General features: G+C 50.6%; 1 protein-coding gene across 1 annotated transcript in view; it reads left to right on the forward strand.

Moving 5' to 3' along the window:
* The window catches only part of ITGA9 (integrin subunit alpha 9), a 247,024-nt gene extending 223,877 nt beyond the window's left edge, over nt 1-23,147 (forward strand). Inside the window, exons 27-28 of the mRNA XM_084902785.1 lie at nt 5,267-5,386; nt 18,402-23,147. Coding sequence (XP_084758911.1) covers nt 5,267-5,386; nt 18,402-18,500 — 219 coding nt within the window. The 3' untranslated portion in view covers nt 18,501-23,147. The remainder of the gene's footprint in view (nt 1-5,266; nt 5,387-18,401) is intronic.
* The last annotated feature ends 3,801 nt before the right edge of the window (nt 23,148-26,948 follow it).

Below are 26,948 nucleotides of genomic sequence, written 5' to 3' on the forward strand. Positions count from 1 at the left end.
CGTGCATGAATTCGTGCACCAGGCCTCTAGTAGCAAATAATTCTTACTGTGGCTGCAGCTTTGCCTGCCTCTCCAGCCTCAACTTGAACAACTTCCTTCCTCTGGCTTCTGGTTCAACCTGTTTGCGCCAACCTCACTGTTACCTCTGCCTCCCTCGTTCCTGCCACAAGGATTTTGCACATGCTGTTCCTTCTCCTTGGAGTGATATCCCCTCCCTCTCTGACGACATCGTTAATTTATGTCTGCTAATTCTCTAATTCTCAACTCAGGCTGTTCAGCACTGGATGCTTTCTGACTGCCATGCCTGACTCAGGCTTTTATAACCAGGAACTCTCCCTGGGGCCACTTGCCAGGGTTACACTTCTGTGTGTATGTGTCTATCTGGCCAGTATTGTCTATAAGCAAAAGGCTCCGTGAGAGCCAGGGCTGCCTGTTTTACTCATCAAGGAGTCCCCACAGTCTTGGCAATAGTAAGTGCTACATGTACATTTGTCAAAAGGATGAATGGACAGGTGGGTGGATGGATGGACCAACTGCGGAGTTGGTGGATAGGCAAATGGATAAATGGATGGCCAGTACTTCTTCCAAAGAAATGACATTTGCAGATTTATCTTTGAAGTTGAGAGAGGAGAAGCACAGAGACTCCGGCTTCCAATCTCATCTTCCCTTTGGCTGCAGGCTGAGTCACGTTCGTGCTTCATCTGACATTATGGTAGACAACACTGACTTCATTCATTTGTGCGTTCATGGGTCACGAAATGCATTCCTGCCGTGGTGTAGGTGGCAGGAGAGCATGCCCTTGACCCCTTGTTCTAGAAGAACTCACAGTTTGCTGGAGTCTGTAGACAGGAAGATATATCATTACCTTTCAGTGAGAAGGACTTAGAACTGGGTCTCTGAAACACTCACTGTGGCCTTAAAACTAAGCTTTGCGGAGCGGGGGATTCCCTTGAGTTGGCTCAGGGGTGGCTGGGGCTGGGGTGGAAATGGGATTGGGGGGACAGGCTTGGGAGGGGGCTGAGCAGGCAGGGCTCCGGCTGCACATCTTTACAGCCAGAAAATCCACCTTTTTCTGGTTTATACATTGAGATGCTCCAGTAGGGTTTTCTCTGCTAAAAGTGTTGGAAATGGCCATGTTTCCAGAAGCTCAGAGAATGATTAATTCTGCTGAAGGGAGGATTGGGCAGGCTTCTTGGAAGAGGGGTTCTGGGGCAGAGCCTCTCTTTTTAATTTTGTTTAACTTGGCCCTAAATACGCAAAAACATTTTTAATGGTAAGAAATAGAAATGAGGAAAACCATAATCTCAGAAACCTCCTTTTACTTTTAAATGTTTCTACTGTGTGTGTTTGTTTTTGTTGTTGTTTTTTTGTTTTGTTTTGTTTTGTTTTGTTTTGTTTGCAAAGCTGAAGTCTTCTATATATTACATTGATATCCTGATTTTCTTCACTTACCATTTATTATTTCCCTCATGTTACTATCACATTTTCAAAGAATTTAAGTCTTGGATACCAGACGAAAAGATGTCCTACCAGGCATCTTGGAGCATCCTCTGTCCCTTTCTCCATAAGTGTGGCCATGGCCCAGCCGCACTGGCCTGCCTGGGCTTATTGGACATGTAGAGTCTCAGACCCTAGGCTGCCTGGCTGTTTCAGAAATCGCTCTGTGATTGGGTTCCTGTGGCCTCATACATGTTTACATTTGACCTTCATTTGATGGGACTGCTTGACCTTCTAGGACCCAGCTTCTGTGAAGTTACATGTTAACCCAGTGGTCAGCAAACCGCGGCTAAAGAGTTTTTTTATTTGTTTGTTTGTTTAATATATTTTATTGATTTTTTTTACAGAGAGGAAGAGAGAGGGATAGAGAGTTAGAAACATTGATCAACTGCCTCTTGCATGCCCCCTATTGGGGATGTACCCGCAACCAAGGTACATGCCCTTGACCGGAATCGAACCCGGGACCTTTCAGTCTGCAGGCCGATGCTCTATCCACTGAGCCAAACCAGTTTTGGCGGCTAATGAGTTTTGTGGCTCTTTGGCCCCTTGAGTGTGGCTCTTCCACAAAATACCATGGCCTGGGCGAGTCTATTTTGAAGAAGTGGCATTAGAAGAAGTTGAAGTTTAAAAAGTTTGGCTCTCAAAAGAAATTTTAATCGTGTACTGTTGATATTTGGCTCTGTTGACTAATGAGTTTGCCAACCACTGTGTTAACTCATAGGAGATAATAGCTTATAAACGACTTTTGCCAGAAAAGATGAAAATAATTTCTGTCCGGCTGAAAATATAATACAAAGGGTTATATAAACTATAATATATACCTCTCTGGAATTAACGAGTTTTGTATCCAGTTTCAGAATTCGTTTTTGTTTGTTTGTTTGTTATTCCGTGGCTACACATTTACAGTTGTGCTTATGGAAACTAATACAATAATTAATAAATAATAATACAAAAATAAATTCTGGCCCAGCCGGCATCACTCAGTGGTTGAGCGTCGACCTATCAACCAGGAGGTCACAGTTTGATTCCGGGTCAGGGCACATGCCCTGGTTGCAGACTAGATCCCCAGTGGGGAGCGTGTAAGAGGCAGCCAGTCGCTGATTATCTCTCATCATGGATATTTCTCTCTCCTCCTCCTCCTCTTCCTCCTCCTCCTCCTCCTTTCTTCCTTACTGAAATCAATAAAAATACATTTAAAAAAAAATAAATTCTGCATATCTGGTGCTCACAGCAGTCAACCTACATATGCCCCACCCAGTAGCCAGATCCTTCTTTGAACTGCCTTTACCATCCTGCTGATTCCCATAGTAATGGATTAAATGCGTCTTTAACATGTATTCGCACTATTTTTACTAGTAGAGCAGAGTCACGTTTTACATTTTTGAAAATCGTACTTTTTTAGCCAGATTTATCATCACCCTTTTCAGTAGCTCTGTGGTATTCCACTTCATGAGTGATCATGACTTGCCTATGATTGGACATTTAGAATATTTCTACTTCTGCACCAATTTAATTCCGCAGCGACCCTCTTTGAATAGAAAACTTTTCCTGTTTGGACTGAAGGGTTGTAGGTTCGATTCCAGACAAGGGTACATACCTCAGTTACAGGCTTGATCCCCATGCAGGAGGCAACCAATCAGTGTGTCTCTCTCACATCAATGTTTCTCTCTCTCCCCCCTTCCCTTCCACTTCTCTAAAAATCAATGGAGAAAATATCCTCAGGTGAGGATTAACAACAACAACAAAAGATAGAAACATTTGTAAGGAGAGCAGTATTGGAGTTTGTCACATGGGGAACAGAAAGGCATTCGGAGGGATAAAAAGCCAGGTCTCACAGGGGAGATGATGCTCGGCGGCCAGAATGTCATGAACACATGAACTGTGAGAGGCTGACCCCGGAGCCCAGGCTGCTGTCCCTCCCGTTTTGGGTCCCCTCTAAGATGATGTGACTTCTTAGAACCGCAGGATGCTAGGATCTTCACGCACAGAGGAGTTTATCCGAGTCGCGACAGGCGGGAACCGGCCCTGCCAAAGCATCGAGCGCACGTCCAAGAAGCTGACCGGCATCGCTAAAAATAATAAAAGATTAAGCACGCATTCCGGGGAAGTGACGGCGCATTCTTGCGGGACTTGCCAGACTAAACTGTAGCGGAATCGCCCCCTGTGTCTGTCTCCACGGAACCAGACCTCCCGCGTGGCTTTGCCGGGATGCAACGTCCCTGAGAAGCCAATGGGGTCACCCAAAGGGCTGCTCTTCGCAGCTGACCCCCGGGGAGCTCACAGCCCGTCTCAGCGCTTCATGGTCAACAAGGAGCTTCAGCAGATCTTATGCTGCGACCGCACGCCAGGATCTTACATAAACGGTCTCATGCTCCCTCTCAGACCCCGTTCCACAGGGGAGGAAACAGAGTCGTGTCCTGGTGGCCTCAAGTCACGCTTCTTGGCCAAGAGTGTCTCGCAGTTCACCTGGACGGGACACCACGAGAGATTCTAAATGTGGGAGGTGATTGACACACAGCGTTTTAGGGGCAAGAACCCCAAAGGCATGACTCTGACTTTGAGACAGGACCCTCTCGTGGGAGCCAGATAGAAAACAGTGGGCTTAGCCGAAACCGGTTTGGCTCAGTGGATAGAGCATCGGCCTGTGGACTGAAAGGTCCCGGGTTTGATTCCGGTCAAGGGCATGTACCTTGGTTGTGGGCAAATCCCCAGTAGGGGGTGTGCAAGAGACAACTGATCGATGATTCTCTCTCATCGATGCTTCTAACTCTCTCTTCCTCTCTGTAAAAAAAAAAAATCAATAAAATATTTAAAAAAAAAAACACAGTGGGCTTAGATGACAAATGTTAGAGCTTATTGCCATCCCACCACCTCCCACACGGTGAGATGCCAGCCGGCACTGAGAACAAATGGGCCGCACCCTGGCCGAGTCTCCCAAACGGATGGATTCCGGGTACATCGAGGACAGAAGCGGGGGAAGCTAACCCAGGCTGGGGTTCCCCTCGGTGGGAGATGAGACTGGAAAGGAGGGTGAAGGGGCCCCTGGGGGGCTGGTCACATTCAGAGCTTGATCTCGGTATGGGTTCCGCAGATGCGCTTAGCATTGAGTACGTGGACACTCGGTGAGCTGTGCACTTAGATTAGGTCTGCAAACTGCGGCTCTCGAGCCACAGGCGGCTCTTGGGCTCCTTGAATGTGGCTCTTCCACAAAATACCTGGTGCTAGAAGAAGTTGAAGTTTAAAAAGTTTGGCTCTCCAAAGAAATGTCAATCGTTATCCTGTTGATATTTGGCTCTGTGGACTAATGAGTTTGCCGACCACTGGGTTAGGTAAATCTCTATATTAGATGAGTAGCCAATTATGCCCGACCTCAAGAAGAGTCTCCCTGCCAGCCATGACCATGCTAATTGGAATACCCCCAAGTGTCCAGAATGAGCTCTGCCAGGTGCTGTGCTGGGGTCTGCCTGCATTACCCCCTTGGATGCTCTGGGAGGCGCTGTTCTCTCCCTGTTTTGCAGAGGAGAAAAAACGAGGTTCAGGGTGGTAAAGGACCTTGCCCAAGGTCACACAGCTAGTGAGCATGCGTCGCCAAGGAGCCTCATGTCCGTTCCCAGAGCGACCACCACGTTTCGCGGGCAGCTCTTCCTCCATTTGCCTTCAGGCGGGAAGGGATGGTTTCCGCTCTAGTTCCCTCTGAGCACAGGCGGGGCTGCGTCCCGCCAGGGCCACTCGCAGCAGGAAGCGCGCTCACTCTCGCTTTGCCTCCTAGGTGGTGTTCGAGGCCTTGCACAACCTGGAGCCCCGCGGCTACGTCGTGGGGTGGATCATCGCCATCAGCCTGCTGGTGGGGATCCTCATCTTCCTGCTGCTGGCCGTGCTGCTCTGGAAGGTGAGTCTGCGATCGCGGGTCCCAGAGGCCCCCATCTCCGGGCGCCCAGCCCTTCTGCCTCGCCAGAGAGGGTTCTGTTGGAACATCCTTCACGGTGCAGGTACAGCAGATGGGTGACAGTGTCCCCTTCGGCAGTGAATGGAATCCTGGCCCCTTTGAGGTCATTTACAGTGGAAGACTGGATTGCTTTAGAGAAAGAGCAAAAAGCTCTCTCTCTCTCTCTCTCTCTCTCTCTCTCTCTCTCTCTCTCTCTCCCTCTCTCTCTCTCTTTCTCTCTCTCTCTACTTTCCCTCCAGGTCTAGCATAGGATGGTGGGAGCCTAACTCAGAACAGGAGCATGAGGAGTAACCTCTGGGACTTGGGTGGTTTACCATTTATTTGGGGGGAAGGGAGGGAGTACAAGAGAAGGAACAGCAGAGAGACTCACTGTGTCTGTCCCGTGTGGAATGAGAGAGTGATTTCTTGGTAGCTGAGGTGGGCCCCAGGTCCCGAGTCCTGCATTGTAAGTGCTCTGACCCCACGTGGTGCGTGGGCAGGTGACTCAGGGTGTCGACTTGCCCCGCCTCCTTCACCAGGAGCACCTGCTCATCCTTTGTGACTTGGCTCTTGTCACTTCCTCAAGGAGAAGGGGGTGTCCTCGCCCCCAAGTCTCGGATGGTTTCTTTGCCTCACAGTCTCCTCTCAGAGAGCTGGAGTCCTTCCCCTTCAGAGCCTCAGTGTCCTCGCCCCTGTCGGTCGTTATCCGATGAAGATCTGTGTCTCCCACTGGCCAGCCATGGTCCTGGTGGGTGGGGCCTTGTTCTTGTTTCCATGGTGACCCGGCTCCTACAATAGCACCAGTGATCGGAGCTGGGACTCCGGAGGCCAGAGCCCTGATAATCTTACCCAGATTTCCAGGTTTCAGATGCAGGCGGGAACAGCCTCTTACATTAGTACGGATGGATGCTTTTCATCTAAATAATTCGTTTCATTGGGATTACAAAATAATTAGTATTTAGTGTTCCAACATAATAAGAGAGGGGGAAAGCCCTAGCTGGTTTGGCTTAGTGGATAGAGCGTTGGCCTGCAGACTGAAGGGTCCTGAGTTCAATTTGGGTCAAGGGCACATGCCTGGGTTGCAGGTTCAATCCCCGGTGAGGGGTGTGCAGGAGGCAGCGCATAAACGATTCTCTCCCATCATTGATGTTTCCATCTCTCTCGCTCCCTCTCCCTTTCTCTCTGAAATCAATAAAAATATATTTTAAAAAGGAGGAGAAAAAAATTGTAAAGCACTCAGAGGCCACGTCCCAGAAATAACCATGGTGACACCGTGCTGCCTCTTGCTGACCCTTTTCCACAAAATAGACACAGGCTAGGCATTCTTGTAGCCTTTGCTCGGATTGAGTAGCACGTTAACATTTTCCTGGAACATGTTTAGAGGTGTAAGACCTCTAAAGTGAAAGCATTGGGTTTAGTTATTCATCTGGAAAAGTATAATAACTACACTTTTATCTCAGAAGTCTAGAAACACAGAAAAAAATAGTGTTTTTATTGTACACAAGAGGCCCAGTGCACGGGATTTGTGCACTGGTGGGGGACATGGCCTGCGGGGACCAGCATGCTATGGGAGCACACTGACTACCAGGGGGCAACTCCTGCGTTGAATGTCTGCCCTCTGGTGGTCGGTGTGCTTGTCATAGCGACTGGTCATTCTGGTCGCTCCACCGTTTGGTTGCTGGGCTTTTATTATATAGGATTTTTCAGATTGACAGTTGGACTTTCTCACTGATTGCTTTAAGTTTAGAGATATTTCATCTGAAAATGTGTCTGGAAGTTGAAAAACAGTATTTTGAGCCCTGGCTGGGTAGCTCAGCTGGTTAGAGTGTCGTTGAAATACACTAAGGTTGCAGGTTCAACCCCTGGTCAATGCATATACAAGAGTTAACCAATGAATGCATAAATAAGTAGAATACCATATCAATGTTTTTTCTCTCTCTCCCCTCTCACTCCCTTCTCTCTAAAAGCCAAATTTTAAGATAAAAAAAATTGAAAGAAAAGTATATTGATAATTGGTAAGATATGTACACATATAATAACTTAATAAAAAATGGGGGGGGGGGAAGTGTATACAACCTTAAAAAAAAAAAAAAGGAAAGAAAAGTATATTGAGCGTATTACGTGAAAATACATTTATCTTACATCCCATGCATTTCAGACACCGTTCGTCTGTTTTGCAGCTTATTTTCCCTGAACACAGTATCTCATCACCATTCCGTGTCCTTACCAACCTGTGTCCAGAGCTGCCTTCAGGCTGCAGGGCCCACGGGTTACTCACCCACCTCCAAGGTTGGAATGTAGGAGGCTCCTGGGTTCACACTTCTTTCAACAGTGCTGCAGTGCATATCCTCGGAGCCAAATATTTGCACAAATCCTTCATTATGTGCTTAAGATGAAATCCTGGAAATGGCATTACCGAGTCAAAAGAAATGTGTATGTCAAGCCTTTTATCACATATTGCCAATTGCCCTCTAGAAAGGTGACACCATGCACCCTCCCGTAAGCCGTGTATCCAAAGTGCCCAGTTTCCTGTATATTTGCCAGGAGAGGATAGTACCCTTTTTTTTTTTTTTTTTTTTTTTAATCTGCCAATTTGTTGTTTGTTTAATCAGTGTGGCCGGATGGATTATTAATGCTTCATTTTCTCCAAATCCTTCCTGCTGAGACAGCCTCTGCTCTGTGGGCGGAGAACAAAGCCAGCTCAGTGTGTGAGATCTGAAAAGACAGTAAGGGCTTTAGGGTGTGTGTGTGTGTGTGTGTGTGTGTGTGTGTGTGTGTGTGTGTTCCTTCCTTTCGTCTGCCTTTGCATGGGCTCTTGAGATGAGAGATGAGAGGAAGTGCCATCCTCCTGATTGGGTGTGTGGGACAAGACAGGGACACAGAGTGGGGAGCATGTCCACTTGCTGTCATGGTTTGGGTGCCCTCCTTCTGGCCCCCTTCTTAGCTCTGCCCATCTCCTGAGCACATGTCTTCACCCGCCATCTGCTTAGCTTTGCTTTCGTTGTGTTTGACTAAAGAATGTGGTCTCAGGAGGTGGCTGTTGTGGGGCAGCCAAGACCCTGAGGTCACCCAGCTGTGTGTGATCCAAAGAGCCAGGACCATGAAGGCAGTCATCCCCCTGGGCCGTGGCCTGGGGAAGAGAGCAGAGGGCGGCAATCACAGGGCCTTCACCGGGCGAGGTTTGACCTTGGGTTTGGTTTGGGTTTTCCAGGCAACGAAGGGCAGGTGGATATTTCATGCAGAGGGAGAGGAGGTGAGAGATGAGCAGGCTTCGTGGGGGGCAGCTTGTGAGGTGTGTCAGGGGAGGGCAGTCAGTGACCGCCGTGAGGTGACCTCCCTTGGATGGGATGGTCCCACCCGACCAGGAGAAAGGGGGACCGTGGGGGTCTAGAAGCAGAGCAGTGGAGTGGCCACATCTGTTTCAAGAGGGAGATCTGGGGCACAGGATGGGACCAGGTCCATCTCCATGGTGGAGAGGAAGGGACCCGGTTCAAAGAGCCAGGATGTATTGGCGAGTTGGACTTGAGAGGTCAGGAAGGAAACCGTATGCATCTCTTGCTGTTTTTAGAGTAGATGGTGAATGGATTCCCTAACCAGGTAAGGAAGGCAGGGCTGGAAGTCTTTGTGGAAGAGAACGAGTTTAGTATCAGGCTTTCTGAGTGTGGTTGCCTCCAGGAGACTAGACTTACTCCCTGTCACCCTCACCAAGCAGAGGGAAGGTCAACAGAAGGACGTTCCTATCACCTCACCAGCCTGGGCAGTTTTCTCTTCAGTTTCTAGGGCTGAACATACTTATCTCAGCCATTTTCTCAAGTTAATACACACACACACACACACACACACACACACACACACACACACACACACACATCTATTCTTTGCCACTTAAACAAGAGAGAGAAATCTAAGGATGCAAGATACTCATAGGGACCAAAGAAAATGTGTGTATTCAGGCCCAGAAAATGTCCACAAACCAAAGCAGGGACTCTCCCTCCTCCCCCCATTCCCATTGTCCTGCACAGCCCTTCCCCCTACTCCTCTACATGCCTGCATCATCTTCTCCATAGCAGACCAGCTTTCTCCACGCTTCCCAACACACGGGAGAAAATGGCTGCTCCAGTCGCTTCTGTTTCCCCATTCTACAAGTCTTAGAGAGAGACTCTGGTTGGCTTAGCTCCTGTCAACTGTGGCTAGGGACAGAGAACTGGCTGGGAGAGAAACAGACTGGACCAGTTTTAGTCCCCATGCCTCCTGCTAATCCACACAGCTGAGACTAGGATAGTAGAAAAATGCAAGATAGCAGTTCGAGGCGATGGGGTGAGAGTGGGGGTGAATCACAGAAAAGAAAGAGACTAGGCAGATTCCCCAAAGGCATTCACTCCAGCAGGGTTTTGTGGCTGTTAGTGGTGCTGATGCCTGAAATGCAGGCTTTTATATTGTATCAATTAGCTATGGGTACCTAACAAAATCCCCCCCCCCCCCCCGAATTGAGTGACTTTAAACAATCATTACATTATGATGCAAACAAGAGGCCCGGTGCACAAAATTCAGCACAGCCTGCATTCTCTCCCATCTGGGACCCCTCGAGGGATGTCCAACTGCCCGTTTAGGCCCAATCCCACAATCCAGGACTGCTGGCTCCCAACCACTCACCTGCCTGCCTGCCTGCCTGACTGGCCCTAACTACTTCTGCCTACCAGCCTGATCACCTCCTAACCACTCCCCTGCCAGCCTGATTGACGCCTAACTGCTCCCCTGCTAGCCCAATTGCCCCTAATTGCCCTCCCCTGCTGGTCCGATCACCCCTAACTTCCCTCCTTTGCCAGCCTGGTTGCCCCTAACTATCCTCCTCTGCTGGCTCGATTGCCCCTAACTGCCCTCCCCTGATGGCCTGATCACCCCCAACTGTCCTTCCTTGCAGGCCTGGTCCCTCCCAATTGCCCTCCCCTGCCGGCCATCTTGTGATGGCCATCTCATGTCCACATGGGGGCGGCCATCTTGTGTGTTGGAGTAATGGTCAATTTGCACATTACCTCTTTATTATATAGGATGTGTGAGTCAGGAATTCAGGAAGGGTTTGGCCGGTTGCTTCTTCTCTTCCACATGACATTGAGTGGGGTCACTCAGTGTGCCTGGCACATTGTGGGGACGGCTGGGAGGCTGGGCTCATCTGAGCCCCTCTTCCTCACCACGTGGACTCAGGGCCCTTCCAGCAGAGTGGTGTGTCTTTTTCTGTGGTTGGAGGCTCCAGGAGAGTGTGGGAAAGGCTGCCAGCTCTGCCAAAGGTAGCTGCCCGGCCCTCGCTCCGTCAGCTAAGTGACCAGAGATGATGGCTGAGCTATGTGCACCCTGAGAGGTGAGCAGGACTTGGCGGGTGAAGGAGCCTGTGCCACCAGCTCCTGGCCCTTCCTGCTGTCACTGTGGTGCTACTCACACACCCATCATCCACTGTGGGTCTCACATGGCAACCCAGAGCGGACCTCCAGGCTCCCTGCCTCCTCTCCCTCTGACGCGGGGCAGACCCCAGAACCTTCTAGAACACATGTGTCAAACACAAGGCCCGCGGGCCAAATCCAGCCCGCCAGGCCTTGCAATGTGGCCCGCACCGCGCTGTCATCACTGCACTCCGCTGTCAGTTTATGACATTGTCAGTTTATGACTGTTCAGTAAACCATTCGGCCCGAGATTTAGGCTGGATTTTAGATTTTGGCCCCTTCTCTGATTGAGTTCGACACCCCTATTCTAGAAGGACTGCCTACTGGCATCTCAGCCACTCTCTCGTGCTTGGCGGCGGCAGGCCCTGGCCCCAGCACAAAATCCACAGTGGGGGCCTGGAGTGAACCAGACCCTTCTACAAATACTGAAATGGATCCCCATTTGCCTGCCCAGAGCCGGGATGTCCGCAGACACCGGGAGCCATAATTTAAACTTCATGTGCGGGGATCGCGGCAGCTGCCAAACCACGGCGCAGGGAGAAAACTCTGAAATAGAAAGCGCTTTCCGGGGGGGGGGGGGGGGGGGGGGAGACTCCAGATGAGTCCCTTCTCCTTTCCCTGAGCCCCCGGCAGGGTCTGAAGCGGCCTGGGCCCGGCGCCTCTGTAAGACAGCCATAAAGGCCTGTTGATAGGACGTTTCCTTGTTCGGCGGTTCAGTAGCGATAACAACTTTGTCTGTGGCCTGTCCCTTAGTTTAAGGGGTGCTTTCAATCGTTAAGCCAGCCTTAGAGTCAAGTGGTAAGGGAATAAAGATTCTGAGATGTCTTTCACGTAGAAGAAAAAAAACCAAAACACCTCATTTGGGGCCCCAGGCAGCTGTCTGCCTCCCCCCGCCTTTATGCATTTTGCCAAAACACACAGGCCACCACTCCACGAGGGAGAAAACTCCGCATCCTCCCCTACTGCTTTCGGCCGAGGAGCCTCTCCCCTCTCCTGTTTGCCCCGTGCACGCCACCACGGCCTGGAGCAGAGCGCAGTGCCGTGGCCTCGCCAGCCCTGCGGCCGGTCCCTCCCGAAGGTCCAGGCCCCGCCGGCCCCGCCCTCGGGCCCGTGGCGAAGAGAGGGCCGCAGAGCGTGCTGTCCGCCCTCAGAAAGAGGACCGCCTTAGACCTGACCTGAGCTGGAGCTCTTCCAAGAGCCTGCTGCTTTCGAGCTGGCTTTGGGATCCTGGTTTTTATTTGAGAGCGTTACTGCCAACGCTTAGAAAAATAAATCTGCGAAATGGCTCAGAGAACCTGCAAGGTTTGGCAGCCCCTTCCATCCCCCCGTGGGTCGCTGGGGTCGTCACCTTTCCTCCCGCCATCCTTGCTTCTCTTAAGGAAAAAAGGAAAAATGTACAGGCATGCACATACATGTCCACACACACACACACACACACACATATGCGCGCACAAACACCCATCATGCTGTCTCAATCAAAACCACGTGCCAGAGACACTCCGTGGGGCTTATTTGTGTTTGGAAGTAAATACTGGGCCGATGTTGCAGGGCTGACATCGTGAGGCAGACATGCTATGTAAATAGTCAAGAACCCAAGGATACCCATAAACACGAGGCCCTGATTCATCCAAAGAAGGAGCTTGCCGGAGGTCCTTGGAAGAGCTGCCCAGCAGGCAGCCCAGAAGCCAGGGAAGGCGGGAGGTGGGGGTCACACATGAGACCAGATGGCCTGGAGTCCAGGCCAGTCTCTCTCTCACTCTCTCACCCCGAAATGGGCTGAGAAGGAAGAGGCCGGGGCTGCAGGCTGCAGACCCCAAGACTCAGTCTAGCCTGATTTCCCCCTACGCCTCCTCCCTCCCTAATTAGAGCTATTTGGGGGAAACCTGCTGTGTCCTTAGCCCCGTGGTCGGCAAACTGCGGCTCACGAGCCACATGCGGCTCTTTGGCCCCTTGAGTGTGGCTCTTCCACAAAATAACGCGGCCTGGGCGAGTCTGTTTTGAAGAAGTGGCGTTAGAAGAAGTTTAAGTTGAAAAAATGTGGCTCTCCAAAGAATTTGCAATCGTTGTCCTATTGATATTTGGCTCTGTGGACTAATGTGTTTGCCGACCACTGCCCTTGACGTCTTCTTGTAGCTTTTTGATACAAGTTCATCAGGAAAATGGTGTGAGTCTGTCCAGAGGCTCAGGAAGCTGCTGTCGGGGGGCCGTGGGACCCTCGCGAACAAAAGGCCAGAAAGCACTGCTCCCTCGGCTCTCAGCTCAGCCACACTGGGCTTGCTCTCTCCTCCTCTCCAGTTTCCATGCCTGTTTCCTCTGTGGCGGACAGGACAGTGATAAACAGAGCCTTTTGCCGCTCAAGTGGCAAAGAAAGCCTGGGAAGGTTCCAGAAAAAGTGCAGAAAAACATTGATTCCATTGGATTAGAATTGAGTGTGGGGCCACCGAGGGCCCAGCTTCCCCTCAGCACTCCTCATTTCCCAGCATGCTCAGCATGAGCCCAGCTGGCAGCAAAAACATAGGCTTGCCCAGCACTTCTCAAAGGTCCTCCCCAACGTAACCAGGAGGACAGTGTGTGCCTAAGGAAGGCCTGCTGCAGGAGAGATATGCCTGTGAAGTCTTGATTGGTCTCAATTTTTTTTTTAATTTTATTGATTTTTTTTTTTTTTTTACAGAGAGGAAGAGAGAGGGATAGAGAGTTAGAAACATCGATGAGAGAGAATCATCGATCAGCTGCCTCTTGCACACTCCCTACTGGGGATGTGCCTGCAACCAAGGTACATGCCCTTGACCAAAATTGAACCTGGGACCCTTCAGTCCACAGACCAACGCTCTATCCACTGAGCCAAACGGGTTTCGGCTGGTCTCAATTTTTAAGAATGTTATCATTCTTCGCACTAGATCCATACTTGAATAGAAAAGTTGAAAATTCACCTTTTCAAGAATTCTCAGAAAAGTTGGCCTCTGGCAAGGACTCTGTGCCTGTCCCTTCTTCTTGAGTCCTGGCCGCACAGCTGTGTGCCCCACAGGCTGCCGTCCTAAGTCGGCTTTGGGGACCAACATGAAAAGCGGTGGTTGTGTTTCGTAGCCGGAGGAGGTTCGAGAATGCCATTGGTCTCATGGGCAGAGACAAAGACACTGGGGCTCAGAGCCAGCAAACGACGTATCATGTGGCCCACACGCCGTTCACTGGCACGTGGGCAGGCTGTAATCGGCCCTCTGGGGTCCCCATGCCACGTCTCTGGCCTGTACCGCTCCTCTGAGTAGGTCCTGGGGCGCTGGCAAACCTAGTTGACACAGTTGGTTGGGGGACCACTGCTTGGTAAACTCAGAGCCAGGGCTTTGGGTTCAATATCAAAAGCCAAAGCCAGGCTCCGGACAAAAGCACTGAGGCAATCGGCTCCCTTCCTGAAATAGAACTAGTTTGATCACGTAATAAGCAGAAGTAGCGTGACAGAGACCCCACTAAATGACAGGAACCCTCTGTGCAAACTGGTAAAGAGCGCCCCCTCCCCCAGAAACGTGACTTCCACCTGTCAGAAATTCAGACTCTACTGACTTCCTTAGAAAAAGTCTCTCTACTGACACCTGCTGGGAAATGGTTGAAATAAAGTCCGCGCCTCTATCTGTGAAGTGAGTTGGCACCTCCCACCCGCTGACACGCCCTCCAGCAGGGGTCAGCCTGCGCTCCTGGACCCAGCACTCCCTCCCCATGAGAGTGGACCATGTTTTAAGAAATGGTCTTCGGTTCCAAGGGTCACACAGCAGTGGCAGCTGCAACCTTCTCTCTAGAGACCACACCAAGGTTGTGTTGGGCCCGGGGTTCTCCAGACCCTGACCATAGCGTGGGTCCGGCGACTTTAGGACTAATGCGGACACCAGTCCTTTTGGGAGAAAAGAGCTTGCTTCTGGGTGCCTGCAGGAGGCGACAGCAACTTCACGTTTAGGCAACAAGTGAAACCCATGAAACATGAGTACACATGCGAGTTAGTCCAAGTGCTCTAAATCCTTGCCAGGTTGTTTGTTCACTCCGCGTCAGATCTTCACGCTAGCATAGCTCTGAGAAAGTGGCGACCTTTGTCCTTCTTCGAGATGGACAAGGAGACTCTGTTCGGCGGGACAAGGCACAGAGATGCTCTTTCTATCTAGAACCCCGTCGGCTGCCTCTGCCGCCCTTCCTGAGGCTGCCATTCATTCAGTAAGTCAGACAGAACACGTGGAGTGCTGTGTCAGTTACCTCATGCTGCGTAACAAACCACCCCAACGTCGAGGCAGGGGGTGGGGAACCTTTTTTCTGCCAAGGGCCATTAGGATATTTACAACATCATTCTCGGGCCACACAGAATTACCAATTTAAAAATTAGCCTGCTGCCCAGCCAGCATGGTTCAGTGGTTGAGTGTCAATCCATGAATCAGGAGGTCAAGGTTCAATTCCCGGTGAGGGCATATGCCCAGGTTGAGAGCTCAATCTCCAGTGGGGGGCATCAGGAGGCAGCCTATCAATGAAACTTGATGTTTCTATCTCTCTCTCTCTCTCCTTCTCCCTTCATCTCTGAAATCAATAAAGATATATATTTTCCATTAAATTAGCCTGCTACACTTGGTCTAACTCACCCCTAATGCCTTGGCAGGGCCAGACCAAATGATTTCTCGGGCCTTACTAGCATACAGCCCACAGGCTGGACGCTCCCCACCCCGGTAGTGGCTTAAAAGCAGCAACCATGTATATAGCTCACAAGTCCGTGAGTTGGACTAAGTTTAACAGGGTGGCTCTCCAGGCTCCGCTGGACTCACCCACATCTGCAGGCAGTGTGTGTGTGTGGGGGGGGGGGGTATAGGAGGTCCCCAGCTGGGTGGACGCTCATCTTTCAGCAGGCCAGTCCAAACTCAATCTCAGGAGTCTGAGAAAGTAAGCAGTGAGTAACCCGGAATTCCTGAACTGTGACACCATGGACAGGCAGAGCTACGTGCTGAAGAACCTCATTTCCGTATTATATCCAGCCCCATTGGCACGATTATGTTCTCTTCAGCACAGAGGGGACACATGACATTTTCCCCCACTGACCGGCCATCTTTCTCTTCCCGTAACGATTGTTCAAGCAGTAACGTCTCAGGTGGACGTTTCCATTAAAGCTTGGGTTGCTTTTCCAGCCTTTGGTGGGTGTGCTTCAAGGACAATGACGAGGACCTTTTCCTTTTATCCAGAACTTCCGGGCCAAGCCCCTTTCCCACATCCCTTGCAGAGGGGAGACAGCGGTAGGGACATGGGGAGAGAAAAGCGCATGCGGGGGGTTGTCAGAAAGTTCCCACAGACGTGGTCTGATGCTGCGTAGAAGAGACCTCCAGGGCTGAAAACTCTAGGAATTCCACGTCTGCTTGCAACCCTGGCCACAAGGGCGGGAGCTCACAACACAAGACCCTTGCTGGTTGTTGTAAGGAAGCTTCTAGTCCGTCCCAGGCATTCAAACGGCACCGCTCCGTTGGCTCCGCTCAGAGTGAGAGCTCCGGATGGCCTTGGCCTTGTGGGTGGAGGCGCTTCCTGGGTGGCGCCCTTGATCCCCCTCCACTTCAGCTCGACCAATGAGCCCCCTTCTGTGGGGTCGGAAGATGGTGGCGCAGGAGAGTTCCTGACCCCTGTTGCCTTCCTTGCTTGGGGAGCTCACTCCATCAGGTGGCTGTGGATGCTTCTCTCAGAGAGGAGTGTGGAGACCACTGCGCAGGCAGCAGCAGGTTAGATGCACCGGGAGAGCGGGTTTGCCTGGTGATTTGCGCAGAGCAGGTTCATCTGGGCATTCGCTGCTGCCAGCCGGCGGTAGAGATGGCTAGTCTTGAGCATCTTCAGATAGGACTGCGGATGCAAGCTAATAGCAGCGTGGCATCACAGGCTAAGTGTGGGTCTCAATCCTCTATTCAAGGGGATGGAAAGGAGGGTTTGAGGGAGGCCATTTACTTGGAAGGTGATCTCATAGAACAGGGATCAGAGCAGGGAAACAACAGGAGAAGGAAGCCAATCAAGGATGTGTCGAGCTGCTTTAGCTCAGCGGGTAGAGCGTCGGTCTGCGGACTGAAAGGTCCCGGGTTCGATTCCGGTCAGGGTCATGTACCTTGGTTGCGGGCGCATCTCCGGTAGGGGGTGTGCAAGAGGCAGCTGGTCGATGTCTCTCTCTCATCGACGTTTCTAGCTCTCTATCTCTCTCCCTTCCTCTCTGTAAAAAAATCAATAAAATATATTTTTTTTAAAAAAGGGGGGGGTGGGGGGTGCGTTGAGCTGCTTAGCACAGCGGGCAAGTTCCACTGGGAAACTGTGGGGTGGGCACCTCAGGGATGTCACCCCTAAAGAGAGTGGGAGCTGGGGTACCCCCAGTGCCGGCAGCCGTGCCTACAGGCAGGTGCAAGGAGGGACGTCTGACCTCAGGAACAGATGCCACTGATGCTGGTGAGCAAAGGACAAGAGACGCCAGGTCACCCTGAGCGTGGGAGAAAAGGTCAGCCGTGGGCTACAGAAATATCGGGCCGTAGAGTGCCTGTCATGACTGTCTGAGCAAAACAAAAATTCCTCTCACCCCGTGTGAGAAGCCAGAAGACTCAAGAGTGGGAGGTCTTTTCAGAACCGGGTAAAGTCTACGGCCACACCACCCTGAACGCACCCAATCTCGTCTGATCTTGGAAGCTAAGCAGGGTCGGGCCCGGTTAGTACTTGGATGGGAGAACCTGCCCGCTGGGTCAGGGACAGATGCCAGGCTCCTGGCGGTGATACAGGTATGAGAGAAAGACTAGGGGAGACTGCAGACACGAAGACACTTTCCAAAGTCTATTATGGGAGAGTGGCAATTATTCAATTAGTCCACGATGGCCAGTATCTCTCAGTAATATGTTTATCAAAACCAGATAAGCTCAGGAAATGCCAAGCCTTTAGATTTCTTATATCCTTCCCTAAAGGCTTATCAGATCCTTTGCTGCTGTGTACATTTGCAGATCTCTTTAAGAAAGAAAGAAATGCAGCATTTCCCAAACTCATTCAGCCATGAGACCCAAGTTACTCCCAAACACCTTGGAATAACGCTCTGTAACTAGTGTTCCCCGGCACACAGTTTGGGAAACACTCCACCAGAAGCACTTTACAAGGAGCAGTCATGAGGTAGCCTGGGGAAGGCCATGCAGTGTGAAAAGTGGCTCCGCATAAGGCTCTGTCTAAAGCAGTCATATCAGAGGCGTTTTCCCAGCCAGCCTTCCCGGCACTGAGTCCCAGTCATGCCTCTCCTCGGCCAGGTCATGTCTCTTCTTGGCCAGGTCATTCCAGTCCTCAACCAAGTCACACCTCTCCTTGGTCAGGTCATGCCTCTCCTTGGCCAGGTCATGCCTCTCTTGGCCAGGTCATGCTACTTCTCAGCCAGGTCATGCCACTCCTCGGCCAGGTCATGCCACTCCTCAGCCAGGTCATGCCACTCCACGACCAGGTAATGCCACTCCACGGCCAGGCCGCCTTACAGTCCAAGTGACTGATTCCTCAGCTTCTCTAACCCAGCTTCTCTTCTGTCTGCCTTTCAGATGGGCTTCTTTCGCCGAAGGTACAAAGAAATTATTGAAGCCGAGAAGAACCGGCAAGAGAACGAAGACAATTGGGACTGGGTCCAGAAAAACCAGTGACCTGCCCCACCAGTCACATGACCCACTCATGTCATCTGTCGTCCTTGACCTTTGTATCTTCCATATTTGGAAGAAAGAATGTTCTCCAGATTTTTCGGAGGCCCACTGATGCTGTTCTCATCTTCATCCTATCCAGCCCGGGTGCCAACCTGAGGCCGCCACTTCGGCCAGGTCACGTGACTGGAGCCCACCACTTCCTTTTTAAAGATGAACTCTGAACTTTGGAAAGCAAGCTGCAGAGCCGAGCAATATTTATGGATGCAACATGCATGGTCAACCCTCAGGGGAAAACTGTTACCTAAAAGTATTTTTATAAATATAAGCCTTTTATACTGATTATGTCTTTATATTTGTATCGATGTTTTATTATTTCTATTAAATAGTTATATAATTCACTCAAAGCACTGATATCTGGCCTGGAAACACATGTACGTTCGTACAAATTTTAAAGGATAAAAATCTTACTGTTCTTTGGAACTTGCTATTACAACAGACTCGCAGATCCAATCATGGGAGGAAACCTCGTGTCACGAACCCACCAAGCTTGCGGCTCTGCGTATGAATTGTGATTGTGGCCGGATCCCCCAAAACAGTTTTCACTCCTTTCTTGCCTGGAGTCAAGTTGGACGCTAATGTGCTAAAGAACTACAAGTGTATTCTCATGCATACCTTTCCTTGGAAGATTCCCAACAGGAACTTGGATGGAAGACCTGATTCCCAGCAGCCAGCCTGCTCTGCATCACCAGCCAGCGTCTCGCCCTCCTTCCAGTGGATTAATAGGAGAATCGGAGCGACGCCAGCCGGCCATCTGGTAAACCTCAGAACGGCACTGCATCCTGGACACCTTGCATCGGAGTCTGCGCACCACAAGGACTCGATCGGTGCCGGCCCAGCAGAGACTTGTGTCGGATGCTGTGATTTGTTGCCTTTGCGGGGGTCCCTTGAGTTCAGAGGTCTCCAGTTCCCTAGCACGTTTGCTAATGGTAATCGCAGATTCCTTGCCAGAGATGACCGTTCAACCTGTTCTTATTGTTTAAAATAGTGTCTTTGATGGGGTTCCCAAGCAGCAGACCCCAAGACAAGGATCTGCATGCAGGTAACTAATTAGGGGAGTGCTCCCAGGGGAACACTGGTATGGGGGTGAGGGAAGCAGGGCAAGGGAGGACGCCAGGGAAAGGTTCCATGGAGGGTAGCGTCGGCCAGATCCTGCAGGGGCGCTCTGGGGGGGTTAAGTTGCATCTCAGGGTTGTCCCAACCTGAGGCAAGATAGCTGAGCCTTCACACTCTTGCACCTAAGGGAGAGGTAAACTTCCCACTCTCAGTTCCTATTGGCAAAACGGCTCCATAGGTCAGGGGTAGTCCGCTAAATGAGAGCTGCAGGTGCGCCCGGAAGCTGGGGAGGCAAACAGACACGATGCAGCGAGATCCTAGCCTCCTCCCCCTCCTCCCTGCAGGGTTGGATACTGAGTTACAGCCTTCACTGCCCAAGCTTTCTGTTTGACAGTGTTTACTGTTGGATGGGGTGGGCTGCCCGGTATTGCGTGCATTGTGATTTTCTAAAAAGGGCAGTGAGATGGTGGCCCTACTGTGCTCAGCACTGTACCCGGCCCCTTCGTGAACCCTCAGGCACCGTTAGCAGCGGTGGCTGCTGTTCCCACTGCTGAAGAACCATCCGATGAGAGAGAAAACATGTGGCTCAGAGCAGGGTCTGGCCGAGAGTCCTTCATGGCTCCTGCTCAAGGCCCAGTGCATGCAGATGGGCATCCAATGCGAATGAAACAAAAAAACAAGACGAAGGAGCTTTAGTGCAGGACCTTGTCTGCTGGCAGCTAACATGGTGGCGGGCTGTGACCTCTGTAGGAAAGGCACAATTTAACTCAGCGAGAGAGGTTTGCTAGCCAGTTGGCTAATCCTTGCAAACATCGCGAGAGCTTTGGCAAGATCACAGGGTATCTGGGCAGCTGCAAACCGGGCCTGTGTGTCTGTTCGTTTCTTCTACATCGTCCCTGATGCAGGAAGACAAAGAATGTATCATGGTGGCTAGGGGGACAGGCAGCAGAAGCCAGAGGGTCAAGGGTAGGTATGAGGGAGGTTGGTCCAGAGGGAAGCTGGGGATGTTGCCTCTCAGGGCTGGAGGCACAGAGGTAGCTGCAGGGCAGATGGAGGCGGGGAAACCAGTTCTGGCACAGAGTTTGCCTCTGAGTTTTATCAAGAGTAATAAAGCGGTCTTCAGTGGGGCTTAGCCGCTCATTCAGAGGATATTTATGGGGCCCCTGCTGTGCGTCAAGCTCTGCGCTAGGTTCTGGAAGTTCCCCAGAGAACACCGCCACGGGCGCTTTCTGCCTGCGGGGAGGCACACCCCCTGCATTTGGCGTACAGAGAGTGGATTTTTTTCTTTTTTATTTTATGAAACCCCATTCGCAGCTTCCCTTTGATGGGCTTTTATTGGTTGTGTCACATTGTCCTTTAATAAATCACTTTAAATCCTTGGGCGGTAGTCCTGGGCCCCCTTAGGGGGTTGGCCAGATGCTTTTATAGCCGCTCCCGCATGGGTGACGGTGCGGAAGGCAGAGGGAAAAGCCTGTTGCAATCAGGGTGGGCTCCTGGGGGCGGTGTCGGAGCCAGGCCCATTTGCTTCTGGACAGCAGACCTGCCTGAGGAGTCCCGTCCCCAGGAGGTCACTGAAACCTCATAAGGCAGCTTCAAGAAAACGATCCTCGGCAGGAGCCAATACCAACAGACACTGGAGGAACCCGGGTGTGAGGGACGGTGCCTCTGCTTGTCTGAGGAGCAGGCGGGGCTCAGGGATGGAAAAAGAAGTCCCCACGTGGCTAGCGCTCCCACTCCACCCCAGGTCAGGAGCCCTCACTAGGCTCCTAGGGCTGTGGTTGGCAAACTGCGGCTCTCAAGCCACCTACGGCTCTTTGGCCCCTTGAGTGTGGCTCTTCCACAAAATACCACGGCCTGGGCGAGTCTATGTTGAAGAAGTGGCGTTAGGAGAAGTTTAAGTTTAAAAAATCTGGCTCTCCAAAGAAATTTCAGTCTTTGTCCTGTTGATAATTTGGCTCTGTGAACTAATGAGTTTGCCCATTGTAGAGGAAGCATAGAGGGTGAGTTGTCGTGTCTGTTACTTCTCCAGAATATTCTCTTACAGTTCCACAGTGAACTCCAATTTCTACCCTCCCCGTTTCTTGGGGTTCCCTGTGGAAATCTTCCAAGACGGCAATTTTCAAAAGGTGTGCCTCAAGAATTTTTAAAACAAGCAATACCTGACTATTTGGTGGGGGGCACTGGCCTCTTTTTTCTTAGATTGTCAAATCAAAAAAGTGACAACAGCCAACACAATAACCTTCCGGTGTGGATGAATCAAAATTGTACCTTTGTTGTTGTTAGCTCTGCAGAAAGGATAATACGGTGGGTTTTCTGTTTTGTTTTGTTTTGTTTTTGGTGTGCCACAGAATTGTACAATAGTAATTAGCTTATGTGTGTCACGAGATGAAAAAGGTTGAAAATCCCTGTTTTCCCCAACTGTCGGAAGGATGGAGGTATTGAGATGCTTTTTAAATACGAAAAGGGGCCTTTGTAGAAACTGGAGAAAAGCATGCCGCCCCCCCACCCCCCCACCCCGGCCCCCCAAAAGCAGTTTGCTTGTGATCCGTTTACCTGGGACTCACAGTGAGAACATCCCCACGGCGAGCCTGGCCTGTCGCAGAGAGGAGGCCGTGACGCCCAGGCGCGAGGAGGGGCCAGAAAGGCATGGGCCTTTGGCCACCTGGTGACTGACAGGCACACATCTGTAATCACTTACCTCTAAGGTCACCGAGGCTTCCCCGGGCGGGCCGTTCTTCAGGAAAATTCCACCACCGGGGCATTCTGAAACCTGGTAAACATTGCAGAAAGTCCTCCTTCACCACATCACGGGGAGCCTGCAGTCCTGGAGCCAAAGGCCGCGAGGTTAAGACAGAAAACCCGCAGGCCTTCCAGGAAACATGTGGGGCCAGTTTTCCATGCGAAGCCGAGTGGATCCCTCAGGTCGGTGGTCGGCAAACTGTGGCTCTCAGCCACATGCGGTTCTTTGGCCCCTTGAGTGTGTGGCTCTTCCACAAAATACCACGGCCTGGGCGAGTCTATTTTGAAGAAGTGGCATTAGAAGAAGTTTAAGTTTAAAAAATGTGGCTCTCCAAAGACAATTCCGTCTTCGTGCTGTTGCTATTTGGCTCTGCTGACTGATGGGTTTGCCGACCGCTGCCTCAGGGGATGTGTGCTGTATGCTCCCTGGGCATCGCTGGCAGAGGGATGTGGTCAGAGGTGGTTATTGTGCTGCTTTCACTCTCGGTGAAGCGTCACGCCCAGGTGAGTGCAGTTCCGCATAGGACAGGCATGGAACATACATCTGCTGACATCTACATACATCTGACTCAAACTGCCCCAAAAGGACAGGCCCCGGGAAGGCTTCCGGTTTGGGGGAGATGGCCCTTTCGCAGACAGAAGGCAGAAAACGAGTGTCATTTTGAAAATGCTTCGGTCCATGGGGTTTTCGTCAGTGTTCTGTTCTGCGATCCAGAGCGGTGACATACACGGTGGAGGGTATTTTCTGAAACGAAGAATGACTGAAGGGAGCGTCTTCTGATTCTGAGCCACTTGCGGGGATGATGCAGGCATTTCCCACATGGTTCGATGCTTTGTAGCGCAGAGGTCTTGATGTCAGACTTTGTTTAAGGTTCGGGGTTCTTCATTCTGATGTGCATGGTGTGACTGGCAGAGTGCGTTTCAAGGCTTTAAGAGTGATTCATTGCATGCGGGCACCCACGCTAACTTCACTTCCGGAACTTGATACCTTCATGTGCCTTTCCATCGAGGCGTTTTTGGCGGGAGGGGCGTTCCCCCTCCCGAAGACACATGTATTTAAAAGTCTATGCAGTCACTTCTAATTCACTTGCACTGTTTGGAAAATGCAGGTTTACAAAAGTACATGTTTGGAATAAAAAGAAAAATGGCTGCAAATGACTCGGGAGTCTGGTCTGCAATTTCTTTGCTACTGAAGAATGTGTTCCTCTAGAGCAGTGTTTCCCAAACTTTTGACACATGGGTACCCCTTCTATAATTTTTGTAACGCTGAGTACCCCTCGTGCTCATGAGAACGTAGAATTAGGCGCAGCTAAGCACGGTGCAGTGCATATCCCCACCGAACTCCGGTGCAAGGCGTACCCCCACCAGACTCTTCCCGCACCCCTGGGGGTACGCATACCATACTTTGGGAAACACTGCTCTATAGCATGTTGAAGATGGGGATGTGAAGGTCCATCTGATTGCTCTTGAACAACCCACTGAATATGGCTGAATTGTTCCTGACCTTTGGCATCTATTCACCTTCTCTGGGCATCACCTGCCTGCCCAGGGCCACACCTGAGACCTTGAACTTAAGGTACATGTGCCCAAATTAAATAGAATACATCCCTCATTGTTAGTACACTGCTACCCCATGCATCCACCAGTCAGTCACTAAGCATTTTCCCAGAAGCCTTTTGGCCTCATTCTTACACATTTGCAAACATCATGTTCTTTTTAAAAAATATATATTTCTATTGATTTCAGAGAGGAAGGAAGAGAGAGAGAGAAATGTCAATGATGAGAGAGAGATTCATCGATTGGCCGCCTCCTGCACACCCCCCACTGGGGACCAAGCCCGCAAACCGGACATGTGCCCTGACCCAGAATCGAACCATGGTCTATAGGTCAACACTCAACCACTGAGTCATGCCGGCCAGGCCAACCATTGTGTCTTAATGATCTTATTAAAATTTCTTTTACTCCCCTATCGTTAAAATTCACACACATACACACCACACAGTATAGAGGGGGTATGAAAAGATTCACACCAAGGAGTCTTAAATGATTGTCTTTAGTGGGTGGGACTGCCAGTGTTTTTGCTTTGTTTTTGTTTTGTTTTTACTAGCCTGAATTTTAGTTTTCTTTTATAACAATGAAACACATGCAAATTATTTTTTGAAATAAAGATACATCCGGGAGAGAATGAATGACTAAGCCAAAAAAGATTCCAAATTGTAGGTCTAGAAAGGAAGAGATTTGTTTGCAGCAAAGAGCATTGATGAGCCTGACACTTAGGACAATGGTCCAGCAAGTAATTTGAAGCATATTAGTTCCAGATGCTTCCTGGCTTAACAAGACCTGCCACCGGAACTAGAGCTAATTAAATGTGCTTCTCTAAGGCAGTCCAACCTGTCTCCCTAAGCGAGAAAAGGCCTGGACAAACTCAGAGGAACTGAAAGGAAGAGAATTAAGAGGAAGAAAAGTCACATTAGTGAAGTCTACCTTCATTCCATCAAGAGTTTTTCAGTCCACTAGATTACCTCGGGTCCTTATAGCCTGTCTATCCATCAGGTTACTGTGCTTAGTGATAAAATGAATGGGAGTGCGTACTTAGACCTCTGTCTACACCCTCAACCTGATTGGCAGCTGTCCATCAGCAAAGCCATCTGTCCCTGAGATTGTGCTCATTTGTTCCATGTTCACGTCCAACTAACGTGGGCATAGCAAGGCATCACCAGCTCTGGGCTGAAATCTGAGGCTGTGCCATTTGGGGTTGCTGCCAAACCTCTGCTTTGCCTCCAAGTCTAGTCGGCATCATTTTAGACTTTATTTGATATGATTCTTCTGGAATTGGGAGAAGAAAAAAAGCAACTCCTAAAAGAGAGCTTCCATGATCCCGTTCCTGGCTGTGGAACAGTCACTCCTCATTCTCTAGGCCTTTCCGTGGGATCGGTGCTTAAACTACCCAAAGTGGGCTTTGGTTTGTTGCAGCTGAGAAGCCTACCTGATCCATCCTAGTACCAGGGTGACTGACACTCACAGGCCCTCGCAGGTGGGGTCTGGACTTGTTTCTCATCTGGTGAAGCCTGAAGGTAGTGAGGACTTGTGAGGGGTGAGCGGTGATGCTCCAGCAGCCCGAGGCAGGTTCTCCGAGCACCGGTTCCCTAGGATGAAGGCAAGGCTCGGGGAGGGATTGCATCCCCAGGGAAGGCAGGAGGAAGGACTGTGAGTCAGCTGGTTCCTTCTAACCTGCCAGGACGGCCTTCTGAAACAGCTCACATTCTAACGTCCTGGGTCAAGGCCAGGGCAGGGAACAAGGGACTGTCTGTGATGAGGCTAAAAGAATTTCCAGCTCACGCAGCCGCGGAACTGAGGTTGCCAGAAGTCAGGCTCGAAATCCTGTGGGTTGTCAACTTGTAAAATCCATTACGTTCACAGATTATCAGGTCCCTGTGTGAAATGCAGGGCACTGATGAGGCCTGGACGAGGAACGGCGTGGGCCCAAGAATTGCAATGGGGACACGTAGGCTGTGAGCCTCCTTTGCTTCTGTTGAATGAGGCTGTTGCTGCCCCCGACCCCCTTGAAGACCCAGAAGGCAGAGAAGCCTGTTTTCTCGCTGTTCTCACACCCCTCGTCCCCTCAATGCCTTCAGATCTACAGGAAAATGTCAGGCCCACTTCGGGGTTAATCACATCATCAGACCTTAGAAGAGAAAGCGTACGCACATTCAACGTCAGCAAAGGCTGCATGGCGAGGAAGGACCGGTGCCCAGCTCAGCAGCATGGGGGGCACTGAGGTGGCCCAGCTGTAGGGAGCCGGGAGGGAGGCTCCAGGAGATGCTGCTTGGCCAACAATCAATGAGAACAACTAGGCCTTAAGGGAGGAGATGCAGACAACCTGAAATGAGCACGGGAATGGATTAGTGAGAAAGGCAAGTAAAGGGTGGGGGAGGGGGCACAATTACTAATTTCAGGGAAAACAAAAGTTGAAGAGCAAATGGGAACTGAAGCATTGGCCTCAAGTTCCCGCCTCCAACATTCATGGTTGCTGAAGAAACTGCTGGTGGTCCCAGTTCTCACTGTAAGGACATCCTGGGTCAGCTCATGAGTTTCACAGCTCTCACTGTAGGACATCTTAGATCAGCCGTGATTTCACAGTTCTCACTGTAGAACATACTAGGTCAGCACATGAGTTTCACAGCTTTCACTGTAGGACATACTAGATCAGCACATGATTTCACAGCTCTCACTGTAGGACATCTTAGATCAGCCGTGATTTCACAGTTCTCACTGTAGAACATACTAGGTCAGCACATGAGTTTCACAGCTTTCACTGTAGGACATACTAGATCAGCACATGAGTTTCACAGCTCTCACTGTAGGACATATTAGATCAGCCCATGATTTCACAGCTCTCACTGTAGGACATATTAGATCAGCCCATGATTTCACAGCTCTCACTGTAGGACATACTAGGTCAGCACATGAGTTTATTATGAGTTTGGGTGTGGAAGTGCATCTACCCAAGGAGGGCACAGGGCCTTCCAGGGTACCACCCCAGCCCTCAACCCTCAAGGCCATGTAACTAGGGTTACTAATAGTAATCATACATATAAT

This window comes from Pipistrellus hanaki (assembly GCF_964339955.1).
Source record: "Pipistrellus hanaki genome assembly, chromosome: 13".
In the NCBI taxonomy this organism is placed as follows: domain Eukaryota; kingdom Metazoa; phylum Chordata; class Mammalia; order Chiroptera; family Vespertilionidae; genus Pipistrellus; species Pipistrellus hanaki.